Below are 18,434 nucleotides of genomic sequence, written 5' to 3'. Positions count from 1 at the left end.
ACCAACCAGGACCAGCCACACTCGTTTTCCAGCAGCATGTGGCACCCAGCCAGTCACTCAGTATCCTGAGTTCCGCCTTCCGGACCCCACCTATCAACACAGACAACTCTCATTTGCGTGTATTTGGCCACACCCGTACGGGCGTAACCGATGACGTCAACAACACCAACAGAGCACATACAAAACCAGCGAGTTTGTCCAATAGAGTGAGCGGCTGCGGGGCCGATCGGCGCCCGCCCGCCGCGATCGGCCCGGGCCGCCTCAGTTAGTGGTAGCGGAGACACGTCCGCGGTAGAACACGACAGACGCGTTGGAATGGCGATACCGGCCGGCCGCCCGGGCCGTCCCCCGGCACTGTGTTCCGGCGGCGGAGGTCGCCGGCCATTCTGAGAGTTCTATCCGTGGCGACTCTGACCGACCGCCGTGTGTGAGCCGGTGACCCGGCTGGTGGCTCCATCACAGCCCTGACTGCGCCCGGCACCCGGCGCGCGCCCGTCTCGGTAGAAGAGAGTGGATCGCTCCGGCCGGCCCGTCAGTAGTCTATCGCCTTCATGGGCGCGTCGGCGGCGCCCGAGGAGGGCGGGTGTCGCTTGGAGCGCTTCCGATTCCGAGCGCGAGGCAGTCGCGGCGGCGGCTCGGCGGCCGGCTCCGGTGCCGGCGGCGGCGACACCCGCTGCTGAGGGAGGGAGGGAGGGAGGTCACCGCGGGTTCGAAACACACGTCCCGGGGCGGGAGCAGGGTGACAAACTCACCAAAACCATGTGATCTCAACCGTTTGACAATACATTCCTGCCATCACCAAACCGCATGTGTAATCTCCTTCAAATACTCATTTCAGCTTTCATCATGCGTTCCTCGCACCACCTCACCCCCCCCCCCCCTCCAACGTCCCTCATTTTCACCCCAGCTCCTCCCGCTCGCTCTATCAGCTTCCTCCCAAGCTCCTTCTCCCTCCCCCATCCGCTGCCTCCCCACCAGCTCTCCTCCCGCCCTCCCATTCCCCTCCACCAGTCACTCACCGGCTCTTCGCCCGGCTTCCTGCCCGTGATGAGCTCGAAAACGTCGGCCGGCAGGTGCTCCCGCTGAGAGGCCGTGAAGCCGTTGACGTAGTCGCGCAGCTGCGCGCGCAGCTCGGGCGCCGTGTCAAACACCTCTCGCAGCGGGTCAACGGGCAGCTGCAGCAGCACCTGGTAGCTGCTCGGCTTGGTGCGCTGGCAGCACTTGATGAAGCCCTCCCATACCTTCTTCTCGGTCCACACCTGGGACAAAAGCGAATCATGGGCGACGGATTAGAAGCGGTTTGAATTCAGGAGATCGATGGTAAGTTGGCGGAGCTACAAAAAAAAGTAAAAAAGAACTTCGTTTCGGGTCCGACATTAAAACCTTTCTATCCACAGCGGCCCTTCACACATCTACCCGTCCCGTATTCGAAATCACCGGTGTCGTATCACTCGCTTCACATACCGAGCGAAGCAGCCTCCCCTCCCCGGTCCCACGTTCGCCGGACTTCCCGACGCCCCCTACCTGTCTGCTGGCCAGCCGGGTGAGTATGTTCATGACCAGGCCGATGAGCCGGTTGTAGAGGGCCAGCGACTGGATGACGGTTCTCATGAGCAGCACGGGCAGCGGGTCCTGTTCCATCAGCTGCTGCAGCACCACGGCCAGCACCTCCTGCGTGTACACCTGCTTCTCGGCGAAACACAGCGACGTCGCTGAAAACGAGAGGGAGGGAGAGAGGGGAGACGGGTGGGTATATCATAAACCCGCTACGATGGTGTCGAATAGCATGCCGCTAAACAGGAGCATGAAAGCCACACTATTGTAAGCAAACAGATAGTGAATTAATTGAACATCATCCGGAAAAGTCGTGCAGAAGGTCGACTTATTCGAATGTGTTGGTCGTTAAGTGGTAAGAAAATTCAGGAGTACAATGTCATCCAAACTGATTATTGCATACTGCATAGCGCTCAAGCAATAACGAGCATGAACAACGACACGCCTATCGTCAACCTCCTCAGATCGACACCGCACCCCGCCAGTGTCAGTACCGCGGTCAGACCCGCGATTCGTCTGGCGGCTGGCGCTCACCTTTGATGATTGTCTTCATGTCACACTTGGCCGGGTCGATGTTGTGCAGCGCCACCAGCAGCTCCACGGGTGTCAGAGGCGAGCTGAAGTTGCCCGTGTCCGCGTGGATGCCCAGCAGCCGGTTAAACACCTGCACACGGAGAGACCCAGAGTCATGTAACGAACGATAACACAGGCCCGAATATACACCGCAGTGCGCCCTGACCGGCATTTCGAAACAGCGGAAACATCCAAAGGAGTGACTGTGCTTCCAATCAAAATTCGTTATTTCGCTATTTAGACAAAAGTAGAAGACATTTGGATATAGGATGATATACAATAGTGTGAGAATCGACGCCTCGTCTTCAAATATTGTCACCATAACCATCCCCAAGATATCGTCGACAAGCGTCACCTTACGTCAAATCTAGGCCGCCAAACGTCGTACATCCACGCCCTAGTTAATCCACCATCTGTATTCCGTTATCGGTAAACACTTTATCGCCGCCCTATCCATTGCCCTACAACCAGGCGCCAACATACGCCTACAAGACCACCCACCATAATCTGACACCCATCGCCGCTCCACCGCCCGGCCTACCTCTTTGACGACGACGGGGTTGAGTCTGATGAGTTTGGGCAGCGCGGCGATCACCTCGCTCTTGTTCAGCCCGTTCAGCACCGGGATTAGGAAGCGCACGTCGGACACCCTCTTCTGGTACAGGTCCCGCACCCGGTCCACCAGTTCAACTGACGGAGGGGCTGAAAGGGGGGGGGGGTCAGACACCCTCTTCTGGTACAGGTCCCGCACCCGGTCCACCAGCTCAACTGAAGGGGGTGCTGAGAGGGGGGAGGAGGTCAGACACCCTCTTCTGGTACAGGTCCCGCACCCGGTCCACCAGCTCCACTGACGGAGGGGCTGAGAGGGGGGGGGGGGGTCAGACACCCTCTTCTGGTACAGGTCCCGCACCCGGTCCACCAGTTCAACTGAAGGGGGTGCTGAGAGGGGGGGAGGAGGTCAGACACCCTCTTCTGGTACAGGTCCCGCACCCGGTCCACCAGTTCAACTGACGGAGGGGCTGAAAGGGGGGGGGGGTCAGACACCCTCTTCTGGTACAGGTCCCGCACCCGGTCCACCAGCTCAACTGACGGAGGTGCTGAAAGGGAGGAGGTCAGACACCCTCTTCAGATATCGAGTACGTATATCAGATATCGTAATCGATATCTGATATCTAACACCGATTACACACTTTGATTACGTACTTTTGTAGGTATTTGCAATGAGCAAGGTATCGACTGCGTGCCCTTATCTGTATGCATATCACAAATCGTCCATACTTTTATCGGTATGTGTATGATAATTCACTCACTTTTATCGGTGAGTATGAGTACGGCCCGCCACTCACTTTGGTCGGTGAGTATGTGTATGAACCAGGACCCGCCACTTACTTTTATCGGTGAGTATGTGTATGACGCGCGTGATGAGCGTCTCGGCGCCCTTGGGACACGTCTCGACCAGTGTGAGCAGCTCGGGCGACTCCATGCCCATGCCGCGGATGGGCGCCTCCAGCACGCGCAGGATGGTCCGCTTCACGTCGGCCGTGGTCAGCACGTACACGTGCGCCAGTCTGCGGCCGGTGGGTGGACGGGGGATGCGTCAGGTCGCACTGGTGCGAGGTGAGGTCGCACATATATGTAGTGTGATTGGTTGGAGCACCCGAGCATGGGTGTTGAGCCTAGATGATATTCCTCAAATAAAGTACGGGACGATTATATTATAGCAGCCTTTCAGTAATCAAGTAAAAATATAAAAACAAAAAGAAAGCGGTGGAACTTGTCTTTCAACTAATCGCACCCGTATAATCTATTTTACACTCAGCACAATTTATGTTTTAACAACAGAACTCTCGTTAAGACCCACGTCACTCAGTCACTGAGAGTCAGTTCGGTCTCCCACTCACTCGTGTTTGATTCCATAAATCCCACTCACTCGTGTATGAGGCTCTCCATATAATCCCACTCACTCGTGTATAAGGCTCTCTATATAATCTCACTCACTCGTGTATGAGGCTCTCTATATAATCTCACTCACTCGTGTATGGAGGCTCTCTATATAATCTCACTCACTCGTGTATGAGGCTCTTCCGTCTAACTCACTCGTGTATGAGGCTCTCCCCGTCCCACTCACTCGTGTTATGAGGCTCTCCATATATCCCACTCACTCGTGTATGAGGCTCTCCATATAATCCCACTCACTCGTGTATGAGGCTCTCTCGTCGCGGCAGTAGCGCCAGGTACAGGTGCAGACACAGCTTGGCCAGCTCGTCCGTCCACTCGCGAGTCACCCCCTCCGGGACGGTGCTGGAACGGGGTGCGATATCGTCAGTCAATTACATCACTAACCGACCGACAGATGTGGAAACTGTTGGATGGAACATTACGGAGTCGGCAAACCTCTGAAAGTTTCCTTCAATATCGTTGGGCCTTCTTGCATAGACTCATAGGCAGGGGGAGGAGAGTACTTTTAGGAGGAGAGTCTGAGTGTTCTCTCTCACCTCTGCTGATCGGTGACGAGCGGCGGCGGCGGCGGCGGCGTCTCCTCCCCCCCCCCCCAACCGTCACCCTCCCCGGCCGGAACCTCTCTTACCTCTGCTGATCGGTGACCAGCTGCGCCGGCGGCGTCTCCTCGCCGAGCCACTTGAGCCGCTCCACGGCGTGCTGTTCGACCAGCGTGGCCAGCGTGGCGCTGCTCTGGTGCAGCTGCAGCACCAGCTCCAGCGCCCGGTCGCGGATCTGTAGCGGAGATTGGGGGCGTCAGACCAATGGACTAGGAGAAATTAGACTGCCGCCAAACGTCAGCTCATTTGAATTGTTTACATTTCATCTGCATGAATATAAAAAAAAACGGGTGAGCAGTTACGGAGATACGAATTGTGCGCAATGGTCGCCCCAATACATCAAACAGCGATGCCCTTGAATTAGAGAGGTTTGGTTTTAGCAGAAAACCAAAACCATTTGTCAGAAGTGGGATTCGAACCCACGCCTGGAGAACCAGACTGCGACCTGAACGCAGCGCCTTAGACCGCTCGGCCATCCTGACTGATGGACGACGGCGCATTGAAAAATGAAACGGGGCGTAGGCATCCCATGTTCATGAGAGAATCTGCAAGTCTCACGAACAAGAATAAGCTAAGGGGTAAGGGTAGTAGCCTCAACTGTTTTACCAATTCAGTAAAAACGTCCCAACTCACAAGAGCCATTTCTCCTAACTAGGTACTGAGAAAGATAAAAAGTTAAATCGATGGCACAGTTAGCATCCCTCAATTCTTCAAACATAGCAAACATTAGCAACCGTCATTACCCCCCTCCCGCAGCTAATTTAATCCCGAGCTCCATCAAGCCCACCCGCCTGCCACGACGCCCGGCGGGGCCGCTCACCTCCTGGGCGGCTCCCGTGGCCAGCTGCAGCAGCGCCGGCACGTAGCTGGCCTGCCGGCCGGGCCGGCCGCTCAGCAGCTGCCCAAACAGCTGCAGGCCCAGCTGGTAGGTGGCCGGGTCCGAGCTGAACCCCTTCAGGATGTCCACGGCCGAGGCGGGAACCACCGGCGCCTCCAGGAACAGACGAGTCAGCAGGCTGCAGGGAGCAGGGGAGAGTCAGCAGACTGTACAGAGAGCGGGGGAAAGTCAGCAGCCTAGTATCTTTAGAATGCCTGAATGCGGGCACAGACTAGAATCGCCAACGGAAATTATTACGGGAAGATAACGGGAAAATAACAGGAATCGCAAACGCCAACGGCAAAGTTACGGTCCTCCAGCGGTGCCCTGCATAATTTCTTGCAATTCCTTTTCTTACGAATTCCCTCTCACTTCCAAAGTCCAGCCTTCCCTTCTCACATAATCCCTCCCTGAATCCAGACCAGACCCTCGCCGCCACCGCCACCCATCCTCCCGCCCCGACACTCACATTTCTCCGTCCTTGAAGTCTGGCCGCACCATCAGCGCCGAGATGAGCATGCAGAAGATCTGCTCGTAGTTGGCTGTGCTGCGCATCACCTGGCCAAAGTTGCTGAAGCCCACCGAGTTGCAGTACTCCTCGTACAGCCAGCTGAACACCAGGTCGGCCCGGCCGCGCATGTCCTCCAGAATGTGAACCAGCATCTCTGTGGAGATGAGGGGGTTAGAAAAGACGCAGCGAAATGGAATATCTGGGGAAGGTAAGGTCTAGGGTAAGGATAAAGCATCAAGTGAGACCAAGCAGCTAGCTAATAGTCATACCGTAGAGCTCACCAATTAATCACTTGACTATAATCTTGAGGTCTAACAAAACACACCCTGTAGCCCTAGCAAACCCATCATTCTCTTCCTCTTCATCCCGGACCCTCAGAGCCCTACGACAGCGCTCCATCTCGCTGCCTAATCTGACAACATCTCTTCAAACAAATAATCAACCCTTCCCTTCGCCCACCGACTCACTGTCCAACAGCTGCGGTGTGAAGTGGGCCGACATCATGGCCAGCAGTTTGGCTCGGACGGAGAACAGTCCCCCGACGCGGGCCGGCTTCTCGGCGGCCAGCAGCCGGTCGAGCGCCGCCGTCATGGACTTCTCGAGCTCGTCCTTGGGCAGCGGCCTGGTGATCTCCGTCAGACGCAGCGGCTTCGCCTGGGGACGGCGAGGGATGTATGAGAAGGGGTGGATTTGGTAGTAATGTGAGAAAGCGGTGACGGTAGCAGCTTTTGGCAGATGAAGGTAGGGTGATTGAGTGAAGAGGCTCGCAGCGTTCTGCCATTATTTTTTTTTCGGTTTTCGGTTCTCTTATATCTAATATAATCGTTGACTAACGTACTCTGGTGAGCGAGCACACGAACGTCATCACAACTCCCGGCAACCAGCTGGTGAATCCAGACTGGTGTTTAATTCAGGGGGGCGACACGGCTATTCACGCAATGTATTCATTTGCGGGCCCCGCGGGGCCTCGCGATGACGCGGCTGGAGGCAACCACTCAGCGCGCTAGGATCCTTCTGGCGGGGCCGGGCGCCGTAAGGTCTGCAATGAATGGGCGGGCAGACAGAGATGAGGTAGGTATTGAATTTGAAGTGACATCATGAGCAATTGGATGGGGAGAGAGAACGTTTCTAATGGAGCTGGGGATGGGGGAAAACCAAAAATATCACGGTCGGTTCAGTGCTCCGACGGGGCTGGGCGCCGTACGGTGCGTAGTAATTTAGACGGGCAGACAGAGATGAGTTATCGGATTCGGCAGCCTCTGGTGGGATCTTAACCCGGCAGGCGGTGGGCCTACCAGCCACCTTCCGCGCGGTGGGGGGGGGGGGGCACTTTTTTGCCCCCCCCCCGTATCTCCGAAACTACTGGACGGATCCGGAGAATTCAAACGGCGTTCGATAGCCCTGTCAAATTTGTCGGAGGGAAACCAAATTTCATTGACCTCGGGGTCACCGATGACGTCACAGGTCAGGTCAAAGATAAAATGTTTCACCGTTCACGGGGCTTCTAGGGAAAGGGCTATAACACCGAGTAAAACGCATTTTGTCGAAAATCAGCGGATAAGGCGTCAGTTGTCTAGTACATATGTTGCTATTAGAGGTCACTGGTCATACCAGGTCAGGTCACAGGTCAGGTCACCAAAGGTCACCAAGGGTCACCACATGAGCCCAACTTTACTAGGGTTATGCGATGCATGTTTTATGGCCAGTTTTTCATTTCCAACTCAATGGTGTTGGTTATAAGACCATCAGGTAGGGTTTAGGTCACTTTCTGGCGGAGGTCAGGTCAAGGTCAGGTCAAAACGGTCAAATTTCAAAGTTGATATTTTTGCATAAAATGGGTATCGATTCGATGCAGCTCGTCACGGGGAGTCTAATGGTGGTCTTTGTTTTGCGCTATGAGGTCTAGAATGGCTAAAAATTGAGTTTGAAAATTTGACGTCATCAATTTTGAACTTTTTTCGCTATAACTTGGCCAAAAAAAGAGGTATCGATCTCAAATTTGGTATGTAGATAGAAGACGGTAGGGGCCATCACATATATTCCGGTTTTTTTCGAAATTCAAAAAAACTTTTTGGATTTTTTGGCTATTATATTCAAAAAATATATTTTTTTGATTTTTTGGGGTCAAAATCCCAAAAATTCGAAAAACCGAAATAGCAGTTTTGTAGCCCTTTTAATTCCACACCTTTTATATTGATACATTTTTCTGTATCTCTAAAGCTGTAGGCCTGACAGCTCTTCCCGCGAAACATTTTTTTGGGTCGAAAATGGCAAAAATGACGTCACTCTGACGTCATTAGCGGCCAACCTATCATAGCCTTTGGGAAAATTTTTGGTCACCATGTGCGCTAGCTGCTCCCGGGAGGGTACTGAAAGTTTGGTGACGATCGGCGCAGCAGTTCTCGAGATATATCGCAAAAACTAAAGGAGGGGGGCAAAAAAATGCCCCCCCCCCCACCGCCTGGAAGGTTAAAGGAAAAGGGCCACCTTTAACATGGGGATTGAAACTGAGATAGCCATCTTGTAGCCCGTGTCCGAAAACCTATCTGTGTACCTCCTTACGGCCGATTTCGGCCTCCATTCGTAGTTATCGGCAATTTTAAAAGAAAATACGCCAGGAATGCGTCCTTATCCAAGGAATGCGTTCTTATCCCACAATACAGCCACCCGCGGCGAGGCTTTGGTTTTTTACCAATCAGCTCCAACCAGCTCAGCTTTAACCAATCAGCTTATCTGACACAATCCGACGAGTCTGTCTTCTGAACGCTGATTGGCTTGAGTGTGACGTCATCGCTATGCCATCATACAGTAGGTGCCGTAGAGAGTATCAACATAGTACCAATATGTTAAATAGTTTTAAATACTTTTTCGCGAATTGTGCACTTCTGGCACCAGTTTTAAAAAGAAAATGAAAAATAATAATGTCAAAATGAAAAATAACGATATCTTCATATTTCACGAAGGTGGCCCTTTTCCTTTAAGACGTTTTTAGTTCAGCTCAAGGCGCGGCAACCCGCTGGCGGATGCAAGGGAAGGCATTTGGGACAAATGTTATCCACCACAGGCCCACATCCGGGGCAGCGTCCGAAATCGTTTTCGAGAATAAAACGAAAACTTTACAACTTTTATGAGGAAAAGTGTATTGATCGAAGTGCACAGTAGTGCGCAAGGAATCGAAATCCGATGTTTTTTTTTTTTTAATTCACAGAAACCTTTTTTAGGGTAGGTATATGCCCCCCGATGTGTTCAAGACCGTTTCCTGGATCCGCCAATTAAGAATATGTCACGGTCGATTATCGAGCTTCGGCGGGACTGGGCGCTGTATGCGTCGTACAGTCTGTCTTAAAAGTACCGCGCAAAGTGACGGTGGATCCATCAAGCCTGACCGATGAAGGACTGCCAAATTTGAGTCACCGAAGCAATGGACATCCTCGTCCATTCCCCAGCTCCATTGGTTCGGTGACTTACAAATTATAGCAGGCCCTTCCTCGGTCAGGCTTGATGGATCCACCGTCACTTTGCGCGGTACTTTTAAGACAGACTGTACCTACAATGAAGAGGCGTACAGACACCTCACCCCACATCCTACTGCTCTACCCGTGCCTCTGGGTGAAGCACTGAAGCACCACGGAAGCCCACAGGACCTGCAAGTCGACAAGGTGGCCGCCGGATACTGCAGCTCCCCGGAGTTGCCCGGGACCGAGGGTTTAACAGTAGTAAGTAATGTCACTGGTGGTGAATCCTCGTAATGTAAAGATAATATCCTCAAGGACCTCCGTTACGATTTTATATTCCTAAACAATTTGGCTGACCAATTATGCTTATTGCTTGCCTACGTTCAGGCATTATCCCTGATGCTTATCCGCCCACTACAACATGTGTTGTCTGTCAATCAACCATCGCTCGACGACGGGATCAATTCTAACCATCGGTACTCGGTTGTCAATTCACCCACCCCGTTTCCCTAAAAATAGACGGGTCAGACTCGGCCTGGGTCCTAACGAGTCGTCGAGTCCTAGAATCGCCAGGGACGGGATCGGGTCGCCGTTATTGCACCGGTCTTAGCGTCTTTTGTACATGTAGAGTAGACAGCTTCGACCACGGACGTCGGACCGTTCTACGAATGTACGCACCATCCAGGCCTAAGATGCGTCGAGCTTTATAAGAATGCAGTCTAGATCAATCAACATAACAATAGTGGTATGCAAACGCTTTAAAATCTCTCCCCGGCTCCCGCAACGTCCAACGCTCCTCCGTTATACGCTCGCTCGATGCGTCCGCCGAGCCGGCTTGCCTCCAATGACGTCATCGGCCGGCCGGCGGCGTTCAAGGTCAAACGGCTGGTGTCCTTACCTGGAGTTCTATAGCCTTGGTTTAATTCATCTGTGATTGAATCGATTGGATTGAATCAAACAAAATTTGTTGAATCAAAAAGGTTTGATTCACCGTCAGAATTGTTTGATTCACAAGCCATGATTGAATCAAACGCATTGGGAATCAGGGTTGATTGAATCAAAAAAAAATTAATGATTCATGAACTTAAAGGTAGTGTGCCACCTTTGAAAGATTTCCCATTTTATTTTTCCTAGGATAAGAAGCTTCTGTTTTTACCTAATATCGCAAAAAAAAATCAAAAATGGGCCTGGAATAGTGCCTTTTTCGCCTAAAAGTTTATCGGTTTTTAGATATGTATAACAACTGTAGTGGGCTCACCTGCAAACAGGCGTCGGGCAACAATCGCGAATGCGGCGCACTTGTGACAATAAGCAAAGGTCATTATAGTGTTACGACCATACGACGTACGGGAATGAGTTATCAGCTGTCTAATCGTAGACAACACAATGTCGAGCCTTAAACTGTAAGCCCGTATTGGTATTGTTTCTTTTATTTGGCTGTCGAACATTATTTATGGTTTGAAATATGATTTTATGTAAAATAATTGATATGAAAAAGCCGTCTTATAAGTTATGACCCCATTTCACCACACGCAAGTGGCACTGAAATGACAATGATCAGCTGACGCATTTTTCTTGGCCGAAGTCAGAGCGCGCGGCCCGACGCACCACGCGTATTTGGAAATTCCGACCTCGACGAGCATCGAAAGCCACCTAACAGGCGTGTTCGAAACCGCAGGAGATGATGATGAACGGGTTTATCGAAACTTGATTGGATGAGCATATCGGTAATAGCGATTTCAGTGTGTGCATTTATTGCTCATAGTGGTGTGAAATGTGGTTGGGGTACGACCGACAACCCGTCGGGGCGAATTTCGCACTGGGGTACTCAAAATTTGAAGAATTTAAGACGTTTCCATGAGTTTTGAAGGTATGGATAAGTTCTAAAAATCCGGTTCTCCTTATCTGGGCCATTAACTCCATACGGTCCAAGAAAGCTGGCACACTACCTTTAAACTACTGCCATTACATGACAACAAAAAGAACACAACAAATACAATACTATCCCTGATATTTTGTATATTTTATTTTTTAATTGAATCAAAAAAGAATCATTAAAAAAATTGGCTGAATCAAACGTGAATCATTCCTTTTATTGTTTTTTGATTCTCTGAATCAAAAGGAATCGATTCACCAAATTTTTTGAAGGAATCAAACGGTGATTGAATCAAACAAAAATCAAATGAATCAATGATTGAATCGATCCAAAAAAGGTGAATCAAAAACCAGTCTGGGTGAATCCATCAATGTCGAAACAGTTATCGACGAAAAACGAAACTGCGTTTTTCGTCGCATGCCATTCGGGTGTGTGAGCTAAGGCAAATTTTGTCAATCATGCGGGCTTTCGAGACACATCGACGGCGTTAGCCACAAAACCTCACGACTCACCATGTGTTTTTTGTGCATCTGTCCGGAGGGGAGTAGTGCCACCTTTTTCTTGGCCTCTCGTCCGGTGACGGTGCCGGAGAGGACGGTGGCGATGGGCCGCCGGGAGCCGGCCGGAGCCTCCTCCTCGTCCTCCATCTCCCAGTCGTGCTGCCGAGCAATGGTGATGATGGTCATGTTGGCGGCGGTGATGATGATTTTGGTTCTGAGCGCGTCAGAAACTTGCATCAGAACATACGCGGAAACAGCATTAGTGTCAGGCGTAGGACACGGAAAATCTAGGTACCTATATTATTCATAATCGCAAAACAAGCATGCTTCAAAGGGGTGTCTGGACTTATTACAAAAAAAATAACAATAATGTTAACAAATAAAATATAATCTATCGATTGATAAATTAGTCTCCATTGTCTCCTATATGAAGAAACGAGCCAGTTTTCTGACAACACCACCGGTCCAGACAGACCCAGGCACGTCACCGTGCAGCTGTGTACTCACGTCGGTCATCTGGATGCCCTGGTTACGCGTCGCCTCCACGCCCGGTCCCAGGCCGGCCTTGGTCAGCTGGGCGGCCAGCAGGCGCGCCACGTGCTGGATCTGGGACCGGGTGCCAGCCGCAGAGATGGGCGTGAACGTGTTACTGAAGAGGGCCGGCGGCGCGTCCGGCAGGTGCTGCATGGAGACCAGCACCAGGTCGGCGGCCAGCTGCGGCGTCAGACGCTCCGCCGCCCACGTCTCTGTGATGTCGATCGCGTTCAGCTTGTGCTTCATCTTATCCACGGGCGCCAGACGGGCTCCCGACGCGACGCGGCCGGCGGGAACCTCTTCGTCGTCATCGTCGTCGTCCTCTGGGACGAACTTCTGCCGCTTGGTGCCGGGAGTGTCGTCGTCCGCGGCGCCGGGCGGCTCCTCGGTGCGCCGCTGCCGCTTTCGGAGCTCCTCGGCGGGCGGCATGGCGCGGGCCACCTCGCTCTGAGAGGCGCCAAGGTCCGTCAGCAGCGTGCAGATGTTGCGGTGGCTGTCGTACGAGGCCGGGTGCTTCAGCAGGTTCAGCAGCTGCATCTTCATGTGCTTGCGTACCGAGTTGACCTGTGACTTTGACAGCGTCGGAGGAAGATTGGCGTGAAGCGATTCGAGGGCTGAGATCACCTGGCCGATAAACGACGGCCGACAGCGAGCGATCAGCGTCAGAGAGCCCATACACGCCATCAGGTTGACGCTGCTGATGTGCGGCGAGCCATGGAACTTGATCATCTCGGCGAACACGGTGCGGGCCTCCTCCTCCAGCTTCCTCGGCCGGGCGATCTTCAGCGTCATCGGCACCCCGTCCAGACAGAACTCCTGGCGCTTCAGGCTGCCTGGCTCCGAGTAGGTCTGGAGAAGAACCACCATCTCCATGAACTTGACGGCCATCGTGCGCACGCCGTCGTTGTCGTGGTCCACGTAGCTGATGATCTGTCGCTTCATCTGTCCGAGCATGCTCCAGGCCGAGTCCATGAGGTCGGTGACGGAGCGCGCCTGGCTCAGCCACTGCAGCGTGATCTTGTAGATGTTGCCGATCGCCTGGATGGTCCGCTTCACCACGGCCACCGAGAAGCTGTCCTGCAGCAGCAGGCTCAGGTTGGCCACCACCTTGGGCACCATCTCGTGGTCTTTGCGGCACGCCTCCTCGATAAAGCCGAGCACTGCGCGGCGCACCTCGGCAGTTGGTGTCCGACTGGAAGGCCACCACCTCGTCCAGGAAGTTGTCCAGCAGCGCCGGGTCCTGGTGGATGATGAGCTCCTGCACCTTCTTCAGGTTGGCCACCTTTTTGACGTCGTCCGTGAGCAGGGCGGCTTCGTTGAGCAGCTCCACACACTGAGAACGAGGCGAACACAATGTCAACCTCGCCTTGAGCATTTACAGATACCTAACAGCGGTACTAGAAATGCTGGAGACAAAAATCGTTGTTGAACTGACAAACATCATGCGTCCATGACACTGTGACAACTGACAATGTATGCTCCATGAAAAAAATGAAGGGCTAGCATATTACCAGTATAACGCCTTTTGGGGCGACTAACGGAGCGAGCGAGAGGGTGGGCCTTGCACGTGCGAAATTGCGAGGGGGTACCTCCAACTGATTTGTGCACGGCACCCTACTAACCGGTCTCTAGCGATGTGCCAAATTTGAGCACAATCAGCCCAGCCGTTCTCGAGATCTGGAAGCGGCACCCTGCACGTGCGCACGTGCAAAATGGGTCCCAACTGACTTTTGCACGGCACCCTACTAACTGCTCCGTAACCGTGTACCAAATTTGAGCGCAATCGGTCCAGCCGTTCTCGAGATCTGGAAACGACCCCTGCACGTGCGCACGTGCAGCAGCACCCCAACTCTGGCACATGGATATGCATTGCCTAGTGGATGCCTACCTACATGCCAACTTTCAGCGCAATCGGCCCAGTAGTTAGCGAGATATTGCAACTATTACAAAAGTGACACCTCTCCGTTTTGCACGTGGCACGTGCATAAGGGGTCACTCACATGCATCGGGAATAGTCCAATACTTGGTAGAAGGAAAGAAGCTACGCTACAAAAATTACCGTATGTAAATCGGTCAAGTGGTTGCTGAGATATAAGCCTCGCAAAAGCGTGACCACAGCCGGACGCTCATACTCAAAAATTTCCGTTAATCTAAGGAAAGACTACGCTCGCTTTGCTCGCTCCGTAATAACCAGTATAACGCCTTTTGGGGCGAGTAACGGAGCGAGCGAGAGGACCGTGAGCCTTGCACGTGCGAAATTTCGACGGGGTACCTCCAGCTGACTTGTGCACGGCACCCTACTAACCGGTCTCTAGCGATGTGCCAAATTTGAGCACGTTCTCGAGATCTGGAAGCGGCACCCTGCACGTGCGCACGTGCAAAATGGGTCCCAATTGACTTTTGCACGGCACCCTGCTAACCGGTCCTTAGCCATGTACCAAATTTGAGCGCTATCGGTCCAGCCGTTCTCGAGATTTGGAATCGACCCCTGCACGTGCGCACGTGCAGCAGCACCCCAACTCTGGCACATGGATATGCAGTGCCTAGTGGGTGCCTACCTTCATGCCAACTTTCAGCGCAATCGGCCAAATAGTTACCGAGATATTGCAACAATTACAAAAGTGACACCTCTTCGTTTTGCACGTGGCACGTGCATAAGGGGTCACCCACATGCATCGGGAATAGTCCAATACTTGGTAGAAGGAATGAAGCTACCCTACAAAAATTACCGCATGGAAATCGGTCAAGTGGTTGCTGAGATATAAGCGTCGCAGAACCGTGACAGCACTAGGTAAACAATCAGCCACTTTCAATTTACTTAGCCAGCTAGCCAATCTCCCTGAAGTGTCCTTACCTGCTCCTGGACATCATTGCCGACTTCCATTGCAGCCATTTCGCCCTCACCACTTCAGAACAGCAAGCTGGAAAGGAGGATTGAAGTTAAATACCTAAAAATTAGAAGGCTACAGACTATACCTTACGTTAAATGCATAACAGCAGATTTGTTCAGCACATTTCAGTAATTCAACATTTGTTAAATGCTAGCTGGTACATCTCTTTGAACCACATGAGACTGAGCAGTGCACCCTGCCCTGGTCAATGGATAGCTGGGCCTAGCAGCCAGGTACCGACCTCAATAGACCAGACTGATCCCCTCTCATACAGGATATGGTTATTAGAATATCTGTGACATGTTACTCCACTGAAGGTTAATGATGTAAACCTGTGAACAGGCAATTTTCGATTTCTGAGGGAACCACTTGAAACAATATACTGTTAAAAATCCCAAAAATATTTGTTCGAGGTTCACTTTCACCAGACAATTCGTCGAACATGGCACAGTTCGACGAGATCTTGGGCGTGCACGGGGCCCCACTAGCCTAACTCAGTCCTCCATTCACAAGTCTCAGGCATGCGAGGCCCAGCCATTAGATTAGGTATGGAAAATAGAATAGTTATATTAGGAATACTTCATCCATAGCCCAGTCCAGGCATCAATTCCAATCGGGACGCTCACCCTCAGAGAGCTCCCATTCAAAGGGTGCTAATGCCACGAGAGCAAAACATGCAGAATTGTCATTGCTTACTGACCCCAATACCATACCTACTCTTTTAACCCTTGCACTTATAGGGGGGAGGGTCGAACGCGCCCTCTGGTTTTTCGCAAATTATTTTCGCAAAACGCGGCCGATCGCGAACTTTCAGTACCCTCGAGTTTATCAATTCTACAAAGTACATATCTACACATACCTTGAAAATGTAATGATCCTGACCCAAATGACCTTTGACCTGTGACCTATTTCTCGAGGCCATGTTCGGCCTGAATCGCGATTCGGCGTATGTCGGCTCACATTATCCCTGCGTTTCCAGTCTTTTTGTGGTTTTTAAGTTCAAACATGTGAAATGATGTTGATCCCATGCAGTAAGGTGGGTGTCACGGTCACGTGAAGGTCAGGTCAAGGTCATTGACCATTGAAGACCTTGGTTCACTTTTTCGAGTTTTACATGTCTCTGTGGTAGTTTTTGGAGATGATTTCGAATTTAGCAACCTTTTTTCATATAAATTTGGTCCAAACCTTTTGAATGGAAGAATTCAAGCACAGAGCCCCCGCTAAGTGGAGCTTGTTGTGTTGGCCCTGCCCTCTACCTTCTGCTCGCGCAATTCCTTGTCTATGGCAGAATTTATAGTCCGAAGCTTAACATAGCACAAAGCCACGCATGGCCGGTCCCCTTCACTTTGACTGGCTGTGGCCTGCCACCAACCGCAACCATACCTCTCAGCAGGCTCATTAGCATCGAGCGCCTGTCGCGCTTTGAACCTGAGGGGTGTTCACGGGCACCGCAAACTGCTGAGTGCGGTGTGTGCGCTGTGTGCAGCAGGCGTGGGGGTAGGGGATGGGTAGGCAGTTCTGACGTCACGGCTGCGTGCGGTGGACGGTCCGCTGTGGCCGGTCCCGACCGGCCACAGCGGCCGCTGTCTGCAGTGACGGAAGGCTGACGTAGGGACGCAGTGGGCGGAGCTTGGAGGCTGTGTACGGTCCGACCGCACACAGGGCCTGTGAACTGCCCTCTGGACAGTTGTCACCGGGAAAGAGTGCTCTCACCACGTGTAGACCAACGCTCTAAAGACTGAGCTACGGGACCAACTCCATTTGAGCATTCACAAAGTAGTTTTGGTACCTTGTAACATGTCACAAACCTCTAAGCGGTGATTGACACCTACCACGAATACCCAGCATGACACCTTAACTGGTTGGGCTGACAAATAGCACTTTTGTTTGTGCAGAGCCTGTAAACTTCAATTTAATACACTGTGCCAGCTTTCAGGCAGATGTGCATGGATCTAAGTGATGTATCTATTCTATGATCTCAGTGGATCTCAAATAAAACTGCCAATTAGGATCTATGATCCCACCAGGTACCACATGAAAAAGTACATGGGAATTGGGATCTATGAGCTCATAGGATCTGCCAATAAACTAAGAACATGGATCTATTAAACAAGTGGATCCCAACATGAACAGCATTAAAAACCTTGTTTCCAAGGGTTTCTATGCCAATAAGTGTCACAAAACTATGAATTGTGGTGTGCAGTCACATAGAATTACTGAAATGGAAGTTTTGTCAGCTGCAACATATGGATCTTTGGAATTTCTGTGTGAAGAAAACAAATGAGAATCTATCATCTAACTTGATCTCAAGTGAAAAAGGCTCAGATGTATGATCCTAATGGACCCCTTGATACATGAAAGAGATGGATCCATGATCCCTTCAGATCCAAGATTGGGATCCATGGGATCAAATCCCAGATCCATTTTCTCATCCATTCAGATCAATACGTCTGGACTGATTGAACTTGCCAGACATGCATTCCCATCAAACTCAGCGGCAGGCATACTTCGGGCATGCACATCATGATCAATGTGCTTTGAAGTTGCATTTTCAGGAACCAATACAATTTTGTCATCTAACATGATTCATGAAAATTGTTGCTTCTTGTGAGTGTTCACTCTCTGCTCTGATGTATTGTATATTGTATTGTGTTGTATTGTGTTTACGATCATGGGCGATCCACACATGGCGTGGCGATTACTGCCCATGATCGTAAATACATGCAAAACGAAAGATGCAAAAGCATTACAGTTCAGGTTAGATTGGCTCAGGCTGACCCAATAGAGAAACTACGAAAGCAGCCAAGAATCTCAGATTGAGATGAATACCTACAGTATAGTTACATTGATGCCTATCAACTGAAATACTGATGCTGTTGTTTCCTATCGGCTATAGCCTATATGTACAGCTATCCCAGATCGATAGATAACAGATTGTAAATGACGTACATCATCCAGCTAAATTAAGAAAAATAAATACCAAAGAGTCTTGAACTATTTATCTTCCTCAATCATTCTCATTCCTAACCTAATAATTCCAAAAACTACTGCCAAGACTGCCAAAAATCCGTAGATAGCATGCAGTTTTTCTGATGACCAATATTT

General features: G+C 51.3%; 1 protein-coding gene and 1 non-coding gene across 2 annotated transcripts; both read right to left on the bottom strand.

Annotated features, from left to right (window-relative positions):
• Window positions 1-106: 106 nt before the first annotated feature.
• On the bottom strand, window positions 107-18,184 carry LOC122371773 (symplekin-like). The gene is given in 16 exon segments (XM_043348446.1): window positions 107-676; window positions 1,020-1,259; window positions 1,525-1,712; window positions 2,089-2,218; window positions 2,669-2,829; window positions 3,517-3,695; window positions 4,324-4,428; window positions 4,715-4,860; window positions 5,506-5,701; window positions 6,032-6,227; window positions 6,541-6,727; window positions 11,917-12,063; window positions 12,412-13,617; window positions 13,619-13,771; window positions 15,293-15,359; window positions 18,163-18,184. Coding segments are annotated over 15 exon segments (3,417 nt in total). The 5' UTR covers window positions 15,332-15,359; window positions 18,163-18,184; the 3' UTR covers window positions 107-532.
• Window positions 5,084-5,167, bottom strand: Trnal-cag. The gene has a single exon. It is a non-coding gene; the product is annotated as a tRNA-Leu (tRNA).
• Window positions 18,185-18,434: the final 250 nt, after the last annotated feature.

The sequence above is a fragment of the Amphibalanus amphitrite genome, unplaced genomic scaffold (genome assembly GCF_019059575.1).
Source record: "Amphibalanus amphitrite isolate SeventyFive unplaced genomic scaffold, NRLGWU_Aamphi_draft 001278F_arrow, whole genome shotgun sequence".
Lineage (NCBI taxonomy): Eukaryota > Metazoa > Arthropoda > Thecostraca > Balanomorpha > Balanidae > Amphibalanus > Amphibalanus amphitrite.
Note: the sequence above shows the minus strand (reverse complement) of the source record. Positions and strands in the feature narration are given on the sequence as shown.